The 20,357-nt window shown below is 52.0% G+C and overlaps 1 protein-coding gene across 3 annotated transcripts in view; it reads left to right on the forward strand.

Annotated features, from left to right (window-relative positions):
• The first annotated feature begins 478 nt into the window (after positions 1-478).
• USH1C (USH1 protein network component harmonin) overlaps positions 479-20,357 on the forward strand; it is a 49,511-nt gene continuing 29,632 nt past the window's right edge. For 2 of the 3 annotated variants that reach the window (XM_069554236.1, XM_070289326.1), the window contains exons 1-8: positions 861-1,013; positions 12,383-12,450; positions 13,251-13,394; positions 13,537-13,675; positions 18,186-18,294; positions 18,422-18,446; positions 18,639-18,696; positions 18,987-19,081. In XM_069554236.1, coding sequence (XP_069410337.1) covers positions 978-1,013; positions 12,383-12,450; positions 13,251-13,394; positions 13,537-13,675; positions 18,186-18,294; positions 18,422-18,446; positions 18,639-18,696; positions 18,987-19,081 — 674 coding nt within the window. In that variant the 5' untranslated portion in view covers positions 861-977. Of the gene's footprint in view, positions 1,014-12,382; positions 12,451-13,250; positions 13,395-13,536; positions 13,676-18,185; positions 18,295-18,421; positions 18,447-18,638; positions 18,697-18,986; positions 19,082-20,357 lie in introns of all 3 variants that reach the window. The other variant, XM_069554237.1, reaches the window with a different exon arrangement.

Here is a 20,357-nt window from a genome sequence, read left to right on the forward strand (position 1 = left end):
ATGTGGCCTGGAGTTATCCCCTGACTTTTAACTCCAAGGAGCCTTTCTGCACATGTGCAGTGTCTCCTGTATCCTCCACTCAGACTGGACTTTTGCCTTATTCCCTTGAGATGTTTACAGGAGACAAAGACTTTCTATTTAACCTGTTTCTGATGTTGCTTCCATTTTTGAGAGCAAACAGGGGGCTGGTGGTCTGTTCCTCAACTGCAGCCCACCTATCTCTTGCCTCAGGAAATGCAAAGAGGAGGCAGGCTGGTTGATTGTAAATGTCCAACCTGGAGCCCGTCTATCTCCTACCTCAGATCTTAGTTGAATTGAATCTAATGAACCAGACGTGGCCTCATCCCCGGGTAAAGGTCGGCTATAAATCAGGATGTCATTTCCAGGCCCTTTCATGCTTGTGCGTTTGTGTGTGTGTGTGTGTGTGTGTGTGTGTGTGTGAGTGGAGGGGAGCTAGGGAACTGTGGGAGAGGAAGTCAGTAGAGAAAGGGCCCTCCTACCCACTGTTCGGGTTCCTGTGGGCTACAGTAAGACCCAGCCCCAAGGAGTTCACAAACAGGTTTCTTCCAAGTTGGAAAAGTCCAGGGAAGCGACTACTATAGAATGTATACCGAAGGTGAGATGCTTGGCAAGGAGTGACAGACAGCTTCCTGAGATCCTTTCCGTTAACCGCGTGTGTTTGGGAACCACTCCAAGGGCAGGGCCAGTCACACGTCCAACCATCGCTGCCGCCACCATAGACACCATGCCGCCACCACGGCCCTCCTGGCCAGAGGCTCTCAGGCTTCAGCGAGAGGCGGCGAGATTCAGGACAGGTGCCTCCCGCCGCCCCGCCCCGTCCGGCCCAGGCCCCACCCTCTCCTTCCCAGGCTCCGTCTGTCACGGGCGCCGCCTCTGCAGGCTGGGGCAGCCCGTCACCCAGCAGCCGGCACCCAAGGAGCGGAACTGTGTAGCAAGCGGCTCGATCCCACCCAGCCATGGATCGGAAGGTGGCCCGAGAGTTCCGGCACAAGGTCAGAGTCACTAGCGGCCCCTCCAGCGCCCCCGCGGAGTCCGGGGGCGGAGTGGGTGGGCGGCGGATACCCACGGCCCCACCCCTCCCTTTGCCAGCTGGTTCTGGGGCTCTGGGTGGGTGGGTCCCTGAGGGTCCTTTGGTTGCCAGCAGGAATCCCCAGTAAAATGAGGGAGGAGCATTGGGACTCTAGGTGTAGAAGCCACTAAACCGATTTCCTTCCTGAAAGTGTCCTTTTTCTTAATACGCTGCGGGGGTGGGGGTGGGGGTTAGAATTCCTTCCGATCTTTTGGCTTGAGATGGGATATTTCTCTGAGATGCCTCATAGTGGGCAACGCCCACCCGCCCTGCCCGCTCCCTCCTAGCGCCCCCAGCTCTGGGGTGTTGGAGCGTGTGGAGAGGCTCTGGGATAGTGTCTGAGAAGTGAGGACTGGGAGGGAGGGCAAGCGGATGCCTCCATCTGTCTTCTGACCTGAAAATTCGAGTTGGAGGCATGTCAGGCAGCCCACTCCCCGCCTAAGGGCTTTTCTCAGGACCTGAGAATTAGTGGAGGGACTGCCCAGGGGGCCGTGGGAGTCAGCCAGACCCTTCAGGCTCTCCACCGGTGAGGGGCCTCATTGGTGGCCCAGGACTGTCAGAGACCATTGCTGGAGACCACTGGGTTTGACCCAGGCTTCCCAGAACTGTTTCCAGAGCTGTGCAGGAGTTGCTGAGGCCCTGAGGTCAGAGAGGACCCTTTGAAGAGATCCAGTGGACCTCCCCACTAGGCCTGAGGATGCCTCAGAGCCCAAGGGTGCAGCCAGCGGTGTCTGGAGCTACCCACAGGCCCTGCCTGAGGGAAGGGTGACTGAGCCTTGAGACTCACCCAGAGAGGCAGTGTCTTTAGACCCAGCCAACCCACTTCCCAAGCCTGAGCAGGCAGAGCTCAGGTAGACAAGGTCCGCCGGCTTGGCCCCTCTCTCACCACAGAGAGGCCCAGGGGAGCTCAAGGGGCTAGCCAGTATGGAGGCCACAGGGACTAAGGGTTGTGGCCTGGGACTAAGGACCAAAGGTCAGTTGTTCATTTAAGAAACATGTTTTGAGCACCCAGTCTGTGCCTTCAAGTTGCTGGTCATGTGGGTGGGAGACAGACCCTACGCTAATAACTACCCACACCTGGGTGCTGAGTGTTGGAAGCAAGGTTTGGTGGGGGCACAAAGGGGACAGCTCCTGCTGGCCGGAGTCTTCTAAAAATGAGGCCTTGGGATCCCAGGGATGAGAGATAACCGGAAGTTCACGCAGGAGTATGGGGGCTGGGAGATAACAAGGGGAGTGTGAGACAGTGTTCACCAGCGCATCCTGTTGCAAAGGGACCCGAGGGGAGAAATTTCAGCCGCCGGGGACATTTGGTGAGTGTAGATTTCAGGCAACCCACTTGCCCGTCCCCTACCCCAAGATGATTCATGCTTGAATTTCACTTTCCTGCCCTGGGGTTGAAAGTAATGTCGGGTCCTCTTTTGTCTTCTCATGAGGTACTTTTCTTTTCCTCTTTGAGAGAGTTGTTTCTGGGGTCCCTGGTGTCTGACTCAACCCCTGGGTTAGCCCGTTTCTCTTCCCCAGGCCCCATGGGCCCCAAAGGGCCCCAGGCCTCTGTGTTTCCACCGCCCTGTTCTTCCTCATCACAAGAGTCATTACCTATTAATGCCCTGAGCGTGCAGGCGGGGCGTGCTGGGCAAGGCGGGGGCTGGACTTTGTGCCCTGTTGCTTCGGAAGCCACAGCAGCCTTCCCCTCCCAGGTTGGAGATCATCTGGGAACTGGGGAGAGAGGATGAAGCAGCCGAGGAGAGACCTTGCTGTTGATTGCTTTCTAGATGCCCCTTCCTTATTGTTTCAGAGCAAATTTACCCCCTTGAGAATGATTTGTAATCTAAATAAATCCTTAGTCGTTGGAGGTAGCATTAAAGGTAGTGTGTTGTCATGGAAAGTGCTGTGTGACCTGGAGAAAGTTATTAACTTCTCTGTGCCTCCGTTCTCCAATTTGGTTAATGAGGATCACAGTAATACTTAACTAGTAAGTTTATTGTGAGAGATAGATGAGACCTACACATGTGTAGAGAGTTTAAATAGAGCCTGTTACTTAGTGAAGCCTCAGTAAACGTCTACTGTTGTCCGTCGTCTGGAGTTAGGTAGTTCTTGTTTGGTCGCTAAGTTGTGTCCGACTCTTTTCGACCCCATGTAGCCCGGCAGGGTCCTCTATCCTTCACTATCTCCCGGAGTTTGCTCAAGTTCATGTCCATTGAGTCAGTTATGCTATCTAACTAAACGTCTCATCCTTGGCTGTCCCCTTCTCCTTTAGCCTTCAGTCTTTCCCAGCATCAGGGTCTTTTCCAATGAGGCAGTCAGTGTGTGTGTGTGTGTTAGTTGCTCAGTCGTGTCTGACTCTTTGCAACCCCGTGGACTGCAGCCCACCAGGCTCCTCTGTCTGTGGGATTTTCCAGTCAAGAATCCTGGAGTGGTTTGCCATTCCCTTCTCCAGGGGATCTTCCCCACCCAGGGATGGAACCTGGGTCTCCTGCACTGCAGGCAGACTCTTCGCCAACTGAGCCACCAGCTGTTCTACACAATGAGGTAGAAATCAGCTCAAATCTCAGTCCTGTCCCTCACTGCAGTGAGACCTTGGGCAAGCCGCTTAACCTCACTGAGCTTTAGTTTCCTTCACTGTGAGATGGAATTCGTTGTGCTCACCTCACAGGATGGTTAGGATGAAATAGGTGTTCAAATACTGGCTGCTCTGTTTGTGCAGCAACCATTTGGTAAATGGCCTCACTATTCCCCACTGATGCCTACAGAGCATCCTAATGGATGACCAAACAGTCTCCAGACCACTGAGCGGGGACTGTTGGGCTTGTACAGTTTCCCCAAGGCCATGAGCAGCACTTGCATGCCCTTCCTGGTCACAGCCTTCAGCCAGGACACCAAGGCAAGGGGAGGAGGTTATCAGAGACTAAGGCTTCCCCCCAAGAGAACCAGCTTTTCAAAAGAAACCTGCTCTTGCACACTGCACCCGCAGGTTGCAGGAACTTGGTTACTCATTTGCTCAAAAAGCATTTATTGACTGTTCAGCAATCACATATTCATGGGCATCTGTAGTGTACCCTGCCCAAAGCTAGGCATCTGGCTTGGGGGTTTGGGGGATAAATAAGGTCAGGAAGAGCCTCTACCTTCTAGGGATTTGCTAATCTTTCATTCATTCCTGCACACATACAATAAATATTGACTCAGTTGCTGATACATGCTCGGCAGTACTCTAACCATTGAATAATAAAACAAAGTCTCTCCCCTCTTAGAGAGTACGTTCTAGTAGGGAAGATAGACGGTTAACAAGCAAACCAATAGAAGTGCCATAAAATGCCAAGTAGTAATGAACGCTATGAAAAAAATTAACTGAGTGAGGTGAAGGGATAAAGAGTGACGAGATAGTACTTTTTCTAGGATAGTCAGGAAAACCTCTCTGAAAAAAGTGATATTTCAGCAAAGACATAAAGATATAAAAGAAATGAGGGAAGGAGTCGTGCAGATATATCAGCATGCAATCATTTCTACCTCATGAGCCAATTTCTACGTCATTGGGTAGAACACCTGGTGTCTCAGGTGGTAAGAAGAACATTCCAGGAAGAGGGAACAGCAAAGGCAAAGGCCCTGAGGCAAGCATCTGGTTGCCTTCTTTAGGAACAGCAAGCAGGATGGTGTTTCTGAGAAGACTTATGGAATGAAGAGTGGTGGGAGATGGATCAGACGGGCGGTGGAGTCCTAATGGGCCATACTCAGGATTTGGGGTTTTGTTCTAAGTGAAAGAAGCCAGCAGGGGAGTGATATGATTGGCTTACATTCTAAGAGGATTGCTCTGACTGCTGGTAGAGAACAGACTGAGAGGGCAAAGGGGAGAAGCAGGAACCTCCCTTAGGAGGCTCCTGCAGTGGACTAGATGGAGTACCAGACCCAGGATACATGTTCAAGGTAGATCTGACAGGCTTTGCTGATGGGATGGTTGCAGGTGTGGAGAGAAAGGTATCAAGGGTGAGACTGTGTTGGGAGGAGGAGGAGTAGGTTGGTGGAGACAGAGCCAGAGGTGGTGGAAACCAAGAGTTCCCTTTTGAATGTTTCATCTTTGAAATACCTTTTAGATCTCCAAGTACAAAAGCAACTGAGATCAGTAGAGGTAGGAGTGTGAAAATCAGAAAAGTTCTCTGCTGGGGATAAGCCTCAGTGAATTCTTTTGGTATAAATAGTATTTAAACCCCAGAGACTGGTGAAGTCACTTAGGGAGACGGTGCTGATGGAGAGAAGACTCAGGACAGAGCCAGGGGCACCCCAACCTGTAGAGGAGACGAGGAAGAGAAGGAATCTCAAGCAAGGCAAGAGAACCAGCAGAAGGAGGGTGTGATCTGCTGAGCCCAGCACTGGGTCAAATGCTACCAACTAGTAAGCATGACACAAGTCTCTTGGAAAGACAAAGGATAATAAAACATGAGTCAGATAAACCCAGTGCTCTCTGGGATGCCCACAGTGGTTATGTTTGGATGTGACAGTTGGACTGTAAAGAAAGCTGGGAACCAAAGAATTGATGCTTTTGAACTGTGGTGTTGGAGAAGACTCTTAGTCCCTTGGACTGCAAGGAGATCCAACCAGTCAATCCTAAAGGAAGTCAGTCCTGAATATTCATTGGAAGGACTGATGCTGAAGCTGAAACTCCAATACTTTGGCCACTTGATAGAAAGAACTGACTCATTGGAAAAGGCCCTGATGCTGGGAAAGACTGAAGGCGGGAGGAGAAGGGGACGACAGAGGACAAGATGGTTGGATGGCATCACCGACTTGATGGACATGAGTTTGAGTGAGCTCCAGGAATTGGTGATGGACAGGGAAGCCTGGCGTGCTGCAGTCCATGGGGTCCTGGCGTGCTGCAGTCCAGAGTCTGACACAACTGAGCGACTGAGCTGAAGGCTGGGATACACACTGTGCAGGCCTGGGTGGAAGTGAAACTAGATCCCAACATCCCAACAACACTTATGGAGGTCCACTCACTGCCAGCTGCTGAGAACACGGATCTTATATTTATTTATTCCTAGTTTAACTAACAAACACTTAGAACCTGCTATTTTCCAGGCACTGTTCAAAGTAACAACTATTCACTCAAGGAAGAATTTTTTAAAAAGCCATTTTTAATGTCTCACAAAAGGGTGGAATCCTATGAGGTACTTTTATTCCCATTTACGAAGGAAGAAACTGAAAGCGCGGAGAAGTGCAGACCCACGTGGGGAAGGGGGCGTGGCCTCACTGCCCGCCTTCCTTCCTCCGCCTTTGTTGGGACCACGTACGGATTAGTGAGGAGACAGGCAGGTGAAGAAACTCACACAGCTTGGTGAGTCCCACGGCAGTGGTGGGGACAAAGTGTCAGCCTGTGCAGAGAGAATGACGGGCAGGCTTTGTGGGGGAGCCTGAGGAAAGGCTTGCCCAAGGGGAGCTGGCATTTGAGGAGACTTGGGCTTCCTTGGTGGTTCAGATGGTAAAGAATCTGCCTGCCACGCGGGAGACCCGGGTTTGATCCCTGGGTCGGGAAGATCCCCTGGAGGAGGGAAATGGCTCCCCAGTCCAGTATTCTTGCCTGGAGAATTCTGCTGACAGAGGAGCCTGGTGGGCTACAGTCCTTGGGGTCACAAACAGACACGACTGAGTGACTTTTATAGGTAGAGGAAGAGCTCACAGGGAAGAAATACTGCTGGTACCACCAGTGCTTATAGCTAAGATTTCACACCAGCCAGGGCTTCAGCAGGAAGCAGGGAGGCTGAAGAGTTTTATGTAGGGACTGCTTACAGAAAGGGTGGGGATGGCTGAGCTGCCAAGGTGGGGGCAAGGGAAGGGTGTTCCAGAACAAAGGAGAGAGTGGCTGCAGAGAGACGCCCAGTCAGACGCTGCAGCCTCAGGTGGGGGCACCTGCCTCGTGGTGGTCTGGCACGGAGAGAGCCGGGGAATCAGAACCCCACTCCCTTTCTCCCCAGGTGTCTTACCGCCCTTCTTGGCTGAACCCAGAAGGAAGTAGAGGGCAGCGAGCCCAGCAAAGATTCCTGGGACACTCCTCTAGATGGAGGAGGCTGGGTTGTGGGTCTGGAGGCAAAAGGGAGGTGACACAGCACACATTTTAGAGCCCTTGAAGTTTCGGAGCCCTGGGCACTGTCTTAAGCACTTTACAGATATTCACTCATTTAATCCCAACACAGCCCTAGGAGGGCAAATGTCACCCAGTGGAACAACATGCATTATTTAATCTGCTTCTTGCTCTCTTTTTCCGTCTTCGGCTGAGTGCATACATGAATTTTCATGAGCAGAAGGTTGTGTGCTTCCTCTGTGAGGCCAATATGAAAGGGCAGTCCGTATGGAGGAAGGCAGGGAGGTGAAGCTGGAGACACCTAAGGCCAAACCCAGAGTCAAGCTTCCAGTGCCCTAGACAAGGGCTTGCACCTTGTGAGGAGGGAGAGATCCCTTACCACGCAGGCCGATAGCACTGAGCCAGCTGAACATGGGCCAGAGAAGGCCCATGCTGGACACAAGATGAGTGGGCACAAGATGAGTGGCCATAGGGTATTGATGTGATAAAGAGACCCCCACACAGTTACTTGTACATGGTGGTCTCCTTAGGGCTTCTGTGTCCATCATCAGGAGGGATCCAAGAAAGGGAAAGGCTTTTTATATCTAGTTAGAGAAAGAAGACGTGGTGTCTTGCACACAGTAGATGCTCAATTAATGTGTATTAGACAAATGCAAATAAGGAGGTTCTACCTGGTAAGTGGATACATGTGGTAGTTTGGAAAAAAGCAAGGGTTTTGGAGCCAGCAGTCATCTCATCTCTACTACTTCTGAGCCTTGATTTCCTCATCTGTCAAATGGGGGTAATCTCCATCCACCTCAGAGGGTTGTTAAAGACAATAAAAGTAAAGAACTTCAGACGTGGTGGCCTGTCTGTGAGCAGAGTCTGGCCCAAATGAGGGAGCCAGTCAAGGGCCTCAGGCTGGGAGGCTGGTAAGGAGGTTCTGGGCTGGGCATGGTCAGGAAAGACTCTAGAGGAGGGGGCTTGGACTCCCCTTAAATGAAAACAGAGGTCAGTGGGAAGAGGGAGGGCAAGTCATCTTGTGTGGGTCTGAGACTGGAACTGAGCTAAGAGGAGACAGATCCAGGAGTTTGTGTACTGAGGAGTGATGGGAAGGTGACTCCGGACTGGCGGAGAGGATAGAAGGAAGGCTCTAGACTAAGGCTGCTGGAGTTCATTCATCATTCAGCAGATACCACTGAGCGCTGAGCGCCTGTTTACATGGCATGGCACTTTAAGACCTACTGTGTACTAGGTATATTACAGGTAGCTGAGCACAAGCTTTTGGGAGAACGGCACACAGCCATTCTGACACACATCCCATTCAGGGACAGGATCCATGAAGCTGCCCCTTGGACTGGTACGGGGGAGACCCTCCTGTGGAGTTTGCTTGAACCTAGATTCCAGGAGGAAGAGACATCATATATGTTTTTAAGATACAAGCAAAATTTGAACTACAGTGGTGATGTTTCTGCACATTCAGATTTCCAGAGAAAGTTCCATCCTTCTCAGCGGTCTTTCTTGGCGTGTGTGTTTTCACTCAGGTGTGGTCAGAGGACAAAGTGATGCTGTTATCTCTGAGTCTTTTTGGAGGCATTCCTGGGTGGGGAATGGTCACGAGACTCCAACCATTTTTATTTATCCCTTACATTGGGGTTTAAAAAATATTCTACATAAGCCAGATATGATTTCCCAGATATTATGGTAAATGGATAACTTTTTTAATGGACAAGTTGAATTGCTGGGGATAGATGGGACAATTCTGAATGAGGTTGAGGCGGTTCCAGTGTGTTAGGGGAAGGTCTGTTTGGCTGCAGCCTGAGTCACACTTGGGAGGTGATAGAGATGACCCTGGAGGGATAGGGAAGGGCAGAATTGAAAGTCAGGGTTGGAGTGACCTAGGCTCTGAGAATGAATGGAGCTAAAGAGCTGAACTTTGCAGGCTGCCTCAGAAGGAGACTGATAGGATATAGTTTCTGGGTGGGGACCTCTGGATGCAGGGGTCAGCATTGGAGGGCTGCCCGCAAGGACCAGGAGCCTGGGACCCCCAGAAATAGGCTCTTTCCTCGAAGAGCATCTCCAGGTGATCTGTGCTTGGGATGCAGAAAAGCAGAACCTTAGACTCTAATACTGGGAATTGCCTTTGTCTTCCATTTTACTTTCCACCCAGTGCATAAACGCTGTCTGCCGAGGACAGTGCCTCATTTCTTACATTAATGATGCAGCAGGAGGCGTTTCTGCAAGGAGGGGTTGCAGAGAGCTTCAGTCATAAGGCCTCAGTCAAGAAGAGATTTCCCTCTCCTCTACTTTGTCTTATGTCACCGCCCATGGCTGGAATTGAGCTAGAAGCCCTTTGGTTGGGCTCTCCTCACTGCAATCAGAGGAGATAGGCTTTTTGTGCTTTCATAGAAAGCAGAACATCCGCAGTTCCAGGAGTCATCCACAAGAGGTATTTTCTTGCTTGTTATAGACCAAACCCAAAGGGATTTCTTAAGAGTGTAAAGGAGAGAGATGGGGATTCGAGATAAGGGGAACCTGCTTGAGAGCAAAAGTTTTGAAATTTTGGCCGGAAGAGTCCCTGTAGTTTTTTCCCTGGAAGTCCTGACTCACACAGGCAGTGGTGTAGCAGGGAGAGCACAGGCTCTGGAATCAGAGAGCATGTGTGCATGCTCAGTCACTTCAGTGACTCCGACTCTTTGTGACCCCATGGACTGAAGCCCGCCAGGTTTCTCTGTCCATGGGATTCTCCAGGCAAGAATACTGAAGTGGGTTGCCATTTCCTACTCCAGGGGATCTTTCTGACTCAGGGATCGAACCCATGTCTCCTGTGTCTCCTTCCTTGCAGACAGATTCTTGACCACTGAGCCACTGGAGAAGCCCCAGAATCAAATGTTAGCTCTGTCTCTGATTAGCTGTGGGACCTTGTGTGACATGTTGTAACCTCTCTGGTCTTCAGTTTCCTCATCTGCAAAATTGGCCTTGTAGGGCGGGTGAGATAAACAAGTGGAGTAAAGCCCAGAGAAGCTCCTGATGCCATCCCATGATGCAAATGTTATTTCCCTTCCCCTTCTGTTCCCATGATTCCCTTCCTCCCATCTGACCAGGAGCCAGGGGGATGGAGAAACCCCTCTGATACTTCTTTACTGACCACATTTTATGCATTAGGCTCGAGAGACTTAGAAAAAACAGACTTCATCTTTCCTTTGTGGGGTTTTTCTGTCTGATGAAGGAAACAAACCAGTTCACAAAAAAGCAAGCCTTTAAATAATTGCAAATTGTGACTGTTGTAATGAAGGAATTGAAGCATATTTGGGGTGATGGAGTAGGTTCTGTTTAGGTTGGTGAGCAGGAAGGCCTCCCTGGGGCAGAGGCCAGCCATGCAGGGAAGGAGGGAAACCATCCAGGCAGAGGGAACAGAGTATGTGATGGCCCTGAGGCTAGTGTAGCCTGTGAGAAACACTGAAAAGAGGCTCGTGTAGCTAGGAAGAGTGGCAGGAGCTAAAGCTGGGCCTCGATAAGGTAAGGAATTTGGCTGTGCCGGGTCTTAGTTGCCACATGCAGGATCTAGTTCCCGGATCAGGGATTGAACCAGGGCCCCTGCACTGGGAACCTGGAATCTTAATAACCAGACCACCAGGGAAGTTCTTGAATTTTGTTTTAAGTATAATGAGAAGCTATTAAGCATGAAAGTGATATGATCCAGTTTATTTAAATATTTCTGAACCTGATCCTAGAGAAATTCAGAATTTTTCTATGCTCAGACTCCTGCACGGCAGCCACATGTGGGCAGTCCAGGTCTGTCTTGGTGTGGCTCCCCACCCCTCTCACGCAAGCCCAGCCAGAGTGCGGAGAGAGTCCAGACTGGGTCCTCACAGATGTGGGCTTTTCGAGGTGCCCACTTCTGTGATGTGTGGAAAAGCCAAGGCTACCACCTGAGATTCAGTGCTGCCCACTCTAGCACGTGCTTCTGTCCCCCGTCTTCTACTGGCCTGGAGGAAAGGGGCGCTGAAGCAGGAGGAAGTAGGAATGCCCTCCTTGGAGCGGGTAGGATAAATTTCTGAAGCCCAACTGTGAGTCAGTGCAGGGCAAGCCTCCTAGCTTATTCTCATCTCTAATCAAATGTTCAGCTTAATTCTAAGAGGGAAGAAGGTACTGCTAGGTGAAGACCAGAAGTCTGCATTCTGTACCCATCTACTCAGGCCAGAAATCCCAAGGGCTGGGGCTCGTATGTCCTCTCTGGGTTGGAACAGACGGATTTCCCCCCAACTTCCCAGAATCCTTAAGAGACCCACAGAAAAGGCAAAGGTGCTCCGATTTTCCTCTGAGGACCAATCAGGTGGGAGCTTGCAGCTTCCAGCAGCATCTTCTCCCTTATGTGGGCTGAGGCCCTGGACCATGCTGCTGGGCCTGGAGAAGGGAGGGATCCAAGCACCCTTCAAGCCCCCACCATGTTCTCTCACTCAGTCCTGGGCTGAAGAGAGAGCTCAGGACATAGTGCAGAGATACACAATGAGCTGTCCCAGGGAGTGGAATCTGGGGCTCCTGCTCTTGACCCTGACCCTGGGCTCCCAGCCATTGACGTCAGGGAAGCTGAAAAAACGTAACCTGATTCTCCCCTTCCTGTGGCAGGGGAGGCACACAGGGACGTGGGAAGGGGAAAGCATGACCAGAAGTCAGGACCGACCTAGCTTAGGCCAGGACTGGACAAGGGAGAATTCAGTGCTAGGGGGCTCCAGCGAGGGGCGGGGAATGTGCTATCTGAGTGCGTGGCCCAAATCCTTTCTGAAAGCAGTCATCCGGCACTACAGCCACCATCAGGTAAGACAGTGGGCTTCTTCCAGACCAGGGAGCTGACACTTGAGTTGCCAGCCTGGACACAGGTGACATAGCCGTGGAGGTGATCGGCAGTATAGCTGCCGCGGGGGAGCATCACCGTCACGAGGGGTTCACAAGTATGATGCGCGTATGCATCTCTCTGTGCATCACCACCCTGGGGACGAAGCTCAGCCCGACCACATACAGACGCGAGGCAGAGGGACTCCTGTGGCCACGTCAGGGTGGTCTGCACTTCTGATGTGTTGCAGTCAGGTGCCAGCCTGGCCTCTGGCTTCCCTCCTCTTCTCACAGCCCTAAAGAGATGCGGAGGAGGGTCACCCCCTGCCGCTGCCGTCAGCGACCTCCCTGTCCTGGGGTCTGCTATGGGGGTGCTGGGCCTGGAGACATAACTCTGCCTTGGGGTTTTCCAGGTGGATTTTCTGATTGAAAATGATGCAGAAAAGGACTATCTCTATGATGTGCTGCGGATGTACCACCAGTAAGTGTGCGGGGTCCAGGTTCCATGGACCAGCCCGGGTACCTCTATCTTCAAGAAGCCCTGCGATGGGTCATTCTGAGACAGGACAACTTCCCTCTTGAATCCTGGGGGTGCTCAGGGAGGCCAATCTCAGTGTTCCTGGGAATCAGATAGACATGCCATTCACTTGTGTCAGCAAATATTTACACAGCCCAGGCAGGTCCACAGTGACAGGTCACGGAGACCCTGAACCTGCCAAAGAGGATGGACTGCACCCTTTGGGCAGTGGGGAACCGTCAAAGGGTTTTGAGAAGGGAGCAACTTACATTTTTAAAAGTAGGTGATGGACTGAGAATAAGCAAGCTGGTAGCCAGAAAAGTGTCGGCCCTAGACGCTGAGGGTCTGAACGGTATGAGGTAGAGGCTCGTGCGATATACTGTGATTTCAGGATTTACAGAGCTCAGCTGCAGCTTGCAGGTGAGAAGCAGGGGTATGAGAGGGCTGGCCACCACCTCACAGACGTTTCCTGTCTGGAAGGACCCTGGGCTTTGGAACTAGGCAGAGATGAGTGAGAACCCTGGCTTGATACCATCTGCCTGATGGCTTAGCAACCCCTACCTGGACAGTTTCCTTGGGATACTTAGATGGGAGAACAAACTCTTCTGAGGCACCTGGCCCAGGGTTAGGGGCTCTAAGCTGTTATCCACCCAAGGTCTGGGCCCAGGGCTGCAGACCCAACCCAGGACTGCTTCCTCTGGGAATCCTTGGGTCTCAGAGGCCATGGCTGTGGATGAGGCTCCAGGGCCCCTGTGTCACTGCAGGACCATGGACGTGGCCGTGCTTGTGGGGGACCTGAAGCTGGTCATCAACGAGCCCAGCCGTCTGCCCCTGTTTGATGCCATCAGACCTCTGATCCCACTGAAACACCAGGTGGAGTATGACCAGCTGACCCCCCGGCGCTCCAGGTGTGGAACAGAGGGAGCTGCGGGCTGGAGGCAGGGGTGGGAGAGGTTACCTTGGGATGGACAGGGTCGCTGACAAGTGAATGGGGCAGTGCTGGCCATCGGACCAGAGCTGGGCTGTCACCGGCCCCTCCTCCCATGGCAGGAAGCTGAAGGAGGTACGTCTGGACCGGCTGCACCCCGAAGGCCTCGGCCTCAGTGTGCGTGGTGGCCTCGAGTTTGGCTGTGGACTCTTCATCTCCCACCTCATCAAAGGTGGCCAGGCCGACAGCGTCGGGCTCCAGGTGAGTGAGCAGGGCCCAGGGGTCGTGGCACCAGGCCTCAGGCTTCCTGTCTCCCCACACTAGGCTGTGTGGTGTAACATGGTCACCTCACCCTTCTGAGCCTTTGGGAGAGGAAAAGGCCTCTGTATCCTGACAGATTGTCCTCAGGCCCGTAGAAATCTGGCTGCAGGCACTTGTCTGTTTTCAATTTTTAATTCTTATTGGAGCATAGTTGATTTACAACGTTGTGTTAGTGTCAGGTGTACAGCAAGTGAATCGGTTATACATATAGATATATCCACTCTTTTTTAGATTCCTTTCCCATATAGACCATTACAGAGTATTGAGTAGCATTCCCTGTGCTATGCACTAAGTCCTTATTATCCACTTTATATCTAATAGTGTGTTGCCTGTTTTCTTGAGGGGAGTGGAGAACCTGGCTTCCAGCTGCTGCTGCCTCTGCTGCTCTGCACCCACCTCCCTTACGTCTGAAGGAAAAGCATAGTTATGCCCTGACACCTGAAGTTCTGGATACATAGCCTTCTCCCTGGAAGGGAGAAGGAAATCCTGGCACAGTGCAGTGCTTCAAGTATAGACTCTGGAGCCAGAATCTCCTGGCTTTGCTATTCATTAGCTGGATGCCTTTGGTGAAATTACTGCCTCAGTTTCCTCATCTGTAAAATGGGATGACAAACAGCCTACCTCATGAGGTTGTTCTGACGGAATAAATGAATTCATATTACAAAGTACTTGTGTCAGTACCTGGCACATAAATGCTATGTGCATGTATTTTATGCTCCTAGAATAGCATGACTTCTATTTGTATTTGTGTGCAGGAACACTCACACACACACCAGTGAAAGGCCGTTACTTGTTGGAGGAGGAACAAGTGGATAGGGAATATAGTGAGAGTGAGTTTTTTACGGCAACGCCGTTTAGATTGTTTGGCTTTTGAATCATATGAATGTATTATTTTTTTCTAAATGGATGTTTTATTGAAGTTTAGTTGATTTACAGTGCTGTACTAATTCCTGCTGTACAGCAAAGTGACTCAGTTATAAACGTTATACATTCTTTTTCATATTCTTTTCCATTACCGCTTATCACTGGATGTTGAATATAGTTCCCTGTGCTATACAGAAGAATCTTGTTTATCCATTCTTTCTATACCGTGTGCTTATTAAACATGCAGAGAGGGAGATTTAATAAGCACCTGTAATGTGCCAGATAACGTGCTGACAATCAGTTCTTTTTATATGCCTTGGCTGGATCATCCCCATTTTACGGAGTTGATAGATCAGGGACTTGACTAGAATCACACAGCCATTAAGTGACAGAGCCAGGATTTAAACCTGGGTCTCCTTATAGCCAAGCCCAGGGATTTCTGTCCAACACCCCAGGGTCCCTCCCTTGGGGTCTCCACACCTCAGTGTCTGAGCAGAGACGGGAAGACCTTCAGGTCTCGCTGCTGCCAGAGCCCAGAGCTGTGTTTTCGTATGTCCAGCTAAAAGAGGCCCTCCCACGCCCTCCCCAGAGCTTCCAGCATGTTTCTCATCAGCACCCCAATCTGGGCTGCCAAGCCAGGGGCTTCAGGGGGCCCGGAGGCTGGTATAAGACTCTGTGGAGCGGGAGGTAGAAACTGGGCGCTGACAGGCAGTGCTTTGTTCTAAATCCCTGTCTCACGGCTCGCCGGGAGCATCTGAAATTTCAGCCCCTTCATTATCCCTCTCCTGTGCCGCACATTTTCCAGCCCAGAAACACAGCCAGAGAAAAAGCATAATGAGCCCCTCTCTTGGCGTCAGCTGAGCCCTTTCTTTTCTCCCAGGGTGAGCTCTCCTCCTAGGACAGGCCATTTCTCAACGACGCTTCTGTGCCTGGGGACTTCGGGGCATTTTAATGAATCTTAGAGTTGTACCTCCCTGCCGTTTCTCAGGCTTATGAATTATTGACCCTTTCTCAGGTTGATGGGCTCATCTCTCCTTTGTGCCGCTCTCCCTCAGATCGTCATTTCACCGTGGCCCTCGCACAAAGGGCCTTTTGCAGGGCTTCATGCAGGGGCGGGAAGGAGAGGAAAGCTGATCCTGCAAATTGAGCTGGGGATTGTGTGGGAATCATCCGGCTGGGGTCCCACAAGTTCCCTTTAGGAACAAGACAGGAAGCTTCACTCAGAGGAGCTTGGGGAAAAAGGTCTGCCTCCACTCACCTGTCTGGAGTTCATGTTTCTGGAGAGATCCCATGCCTCAGGATGGCTGGGGGAAGATTCCAGAAGGCAGGGGAGGGGCATGTTCAGACAAGCCTGGCTGAACCAGAGGCTCTGCTGATTTGACCTGTGAGTCTGAACTCCAGATGGGGTCCTGGACCCTGCCCTGCAACTCCGTCTCCGCTCTAGTCTCCCAACTGCTGCTGCTACTGCTAAGTCGCGTCAGTCATGTCCTACTCTGTGTGACCCCATAGACGGCACCCAACAGGCTCCTCCATCCCTGGGATTCTCCAGGCAAGAACACTGGAGTGGGTTGCCATTTCTTTCTCCAATGCATGAAATTGAAAAGTGTAAGTGAAGTCACTCAATCGTGTCCAACTCTTAGTGACCCCATGGACTGTAGCCTACCAGGCTCCTCCGTCCATGGGATTCTCCAGGCAAGAGTACCAGAGTGGGTTGCCATTGCCTTCTCCAGTCTCCCTACTGGAGGTATTTTATGTTTTTATCCACATGTATCCTGTCTGAACCTGCATCCTCTGCCCTGCACAGCTTACTGTATAGTCCAGGGCTGGAGAATGATCCCGTGTGCCTCGGCTGTCCCGGCTGTAAAATGGACGGAGTAATCCCTGCCTTTCCTGTGGTCCTCAGGGGCTCTGTCAGGCGGCAAAGATCCAGAGACGGCAGGATGCAGGGAACTGCAGCCCAGCTTGGCCAGACGGCCTTCTTTCCTGCTTCCAGACAACCAGCATTTGCTGTCTGTCAGGGAGACCTGACTTCAAATCTCAGCAACACTTTTTACTAGCTGGATGACATTGAGCAAGTCTCCTTATCTCTCTGAGCCTCAGTTCCCTCACCTTATTAGCAGAAATGCAGGTTGTTGTGAAGAATGGGTGCAGGTAGGTCATCCAGCTGTTCTCCTTCCTTGAGACATCCCCAGAAACACAGCGAGTTCTTTAGCAAGCCCCTCCCCTGCCCCGTGTCACCTTTTTGAGCTGCTTGCCACTCCTCCCAGGCCCCTGAGAAGACTGGGGTCTATGTCCAGGTTGGAAGTGTTTGGGTGACAATAGGAAGAAGGTGACTCTGGGGCAGGGATGTTGTAGAGGGTAGGAGTTGGCCTAAGGGACCCCTGAGAGGCTGGATGCCTGCCCAGTCCTTGACCCTCCAAGGAGTCAAGCTGAGTCCCCCGCATGCACCGACAAGCCTCCAAAAGGTCAGCAAATGTGGTGTGAGTTAAGCCTTCAGCTGACCCGTGCTGGTCTCAGACTGGGGAGGGCCTCCACCAACCAGTCCCTCTTCTGTAGCTCAGAACCGTGACCCTGCACAAACCATCACCTCCTGGGCCTCTGTTTCAACTGATGTCTGGGCATCCTTCCAGCCTGTGGTTGTTAAATGAGGAACTTCAGGACTGACCCCCAGAGCCAAGGTGCTTGGGGGAGCCCACAGCTGTGTCCAGCTTGGAACCGACTGATGTCACCAGGGCTGGCCCTGCAGGTCCCTCAGCCCCATCTCTCCCAGTTAATAAGACTAAAGTCCTGAGAAGAGGGATCTGAGCAGAGAGCTTACAGTTGAAGCCCAATTGATGGTAATAGCAACTATTTATTGGTTATTTACAGTGTGCTGGGCACTAGCTGGCTTTACACACTCTCTTAATTCTCATGGCAGCCACAGTATTTCCCCATTTTACAGATGAGGGAAACAGGTTCAAAAAGCTCAAGAGACTTGCCTAAGGTCACACAGCTAAAAAAAATAAAAGCAGGGGGTTGAACCCAGGACATCTGATGCTAGAGCCTTGTGTTCATTCAGTGTTTATTGCTTTCTTCCAGAAGAGGAATTCAGAGGTCAGGGCCAGGGCCAGGGCAGAGTTAAAATGTTCAGTGAGTTTCTGTCAAATGGAACAGAAGAGACTGTGTGTGTCCGTGATGTGAGCTTGAGTCAGGAGCCATGGAAGTTCCTACCCCAACTCAGTTGTGGTGTTGTGGTGCAAGCCTGCTTCTTGGGGTTGGGGGGACAAAGGCCAGGGAAGAAGCGCTTGAATCTGGGTGAAAGGTCGCCCTTTGCATGGGTTCCAGAACCTGATGGTGCCCCCTGGATGGAAGTGACATGGGGTGAGGGCAGCGAGTTCTGACTTTCACCCCCAGTTCTGCTTCCTGCTCTGTGTGACGCTCACCTCCATCTTGGTCCCCCCATCTGCGAAATGGGCAGAAAGACTGCTGGGAAGTGCTGCCTGCCCTGGGGGTCCTCCAGCCGATGGAGGGGGTGTGGCTGGTGACAAGGCGCTGGCCCTGAGCCTGCCCAGCCGCCTGATGCGTGTTCTCTCTGTCTGTGGCCAAGGTAGGGGATGAGGTCGTCCGGATCAACGGGTATTCCATCTCCTCCTGCACCCATGAGGAGGTCATCAACCTCATCCGCACCAAGAAGACTGTGTCCATCAAAGTGAGACGTGAGTGAGGCCAGGACAAAGGGCTGCTGACGGTGGGGTGGGGGCTGGCAGCTGGTGGTACCCAGCTGCGATGGGAGGAAGGAAGGGCAGAGAAGCCATCATAACCCACCTCCCCTTTCTCCCACAGACATCGGCCTGATCCCTGTGAAGAGGTGAGCAGGACCCTCCTCCACAGGCAGACTCTCCCCTGTGCACTCAGGGTCCTGGGGTCGGCCTGGGGTCTGGCGAGCTCTGCCCCTGGGCCAGTGACAGTGGAGGCTTCAGAGAGGGCAGACTTGGATTCTGGGCTGGTGCCTTAACCTTCTCTCCCTAAGGACCCCTCTTCTACATTCCCATCCTATCAGCTCTCCCGATGAGCCCCTCAAATGGCAGTACGTGGACCAGTTCGTGTCAGAATCTGGGGTAAGGTCAGGACCACAGCGGTGGGTCTGGATGGGGCGGTCTTCCAGGAGGGGCAGCCTGCCCAAAGGAGGGCTTGCTCTAGGGAGGTGCTCTCGGGGGCTTCACACAGGCTGCCAGCGCACCCAGAATGGCCCTGTGGGCGGTGGCCCAGCCAGTGCAGACACACACCCCGAGGGCCAGAACGGCAGTCAGGCTTGCGTGGGCACAGCAGTGCTCCCCCTGGAGGCCTTGAGCACAGGAGGCCACTTGCAGTGCGGACACCTGGTGACCTCAGCCTCTCCCTCCGCCAGGGCGGGCGGAGCAGCCTGGGCTCCCCAGGCAGCCAGGAGAACAAGGAGAAGAAGGTCTTCATCAGCCTGGTGGGCTCCCGGGGCCTTGGCTGCAGGTGGGTGGCAGGCGCACCCTGGGGCTCACTCGTGGCCAGCTGGCCTCTCTCACCACTCCCCTTTCTCACTGCTGCTGCTGAGATTTTTGTCCACTAGTAATGTTACTTCTTGGTGCTTGATTTCCCCTCTGAGCGTCACAACAGTCCTGTAGGGCCAGAGGGACAGCTCTATCAGGCTCATTTTACAGAGGAGGAAACTGAGGCCCAAAAGCAGAGCCATGTTCTGTTGGTGGGCCCTCAAGTCACGCAAAAGGAGCCTGTCCAGTTGGCCACCTCTGACACAGTTCTCTTGTCACTTATTACTTTGTGACTTCCTTAAGAGGCAGCCGGGGAATTGCTAACAGACAGAGGGGCTCATGGCACGGTCTTGTTAAGCACATAAGTGCAACGGTTGGAGATCTAGGCTCTGGGCCCTGCTCTGCCACCTATGAGCTCTAGAACCCTGGACTAACTCCTTAAGCACTCCAAGCCTCAGCTTTCCCTATAAATCAGAGGTCACAGTCCTCACCTCACAAGGTTGTTGTGAGTAAGAATGAGATGACAGAGTGAAGCACCAAGCTTAGTGCGTGGCAGGTGGTAAGCATTTTGCAAATATTAGCTATTATTATTTAAGGTATTCTTTACTTTTTCGTTTTTTGGCCATGCCCCACTGCTTTTGGGATCCTAGTTCCCTGACCTCAGGCCCTTGATAGTGAAAGTGCAGAGTCCTCACCACTGGACTTCCAGGGAATTCCCTAAGTGATTCTCCTTACTTCCTTTCTGTCACATTTATTTAACACTTTTCTGCCAAGCATAAGTGTTAAAAAGAAAGTCCCTCCTTTCTGAGAAATTATAGCTTCATATAGAAGCCAACCACATAAATAGTTACAGTACTGAGGGGCTCTCATGCAAGCATGGCAAACAGATTGTCTACTCTGTGCTATCTCTAATCAATTAGTGGTAGCTGCCACCATGGCAGCCCACTCCAGTGTTCTTGCCTGGAGAATCCCAGGGACGGCAGAGCCTGGTGGGCTGCCATCTACAGGGTCGCACAGAGTCGGACACGACTGAAGCGACTTAGCAGCAGCAGCGGCCACCCTGGAGTACTCTTTTGAAAAGAACGTTAAGGCTGTATCTAGGCTCAGGTAGAAAAGAGTGTTTGATTGATTAGTGATGTCTGCCACAGCCCTGGGAGGGGAGGACAACAGTGCAAATGCCATCCTAGCTGTAGGTGTTTTAGGCACACTGGAAGGGGGCAACCAGCTTTATCTTGAGAGAGAATAAGGAGTTCGGTTAA

The sequence above is a fragment of the Ovis canadensis genome, chromosome 15 (assembly GCF_042477335.2).
Source record: "Ovis canadensis isolate MfBH-ARS-UI-01 breed Bighorn chromosome 15, ARS-UI_OviCan_v2, whole genome shotgun sequence".
Taxonomy (NCBI): domain Eukaryota; kingdom Metazoa; phylum Chordata; class Mammalia; order Artiodactyla; family Bovidae; genus Ovis; species Ovis canadensis.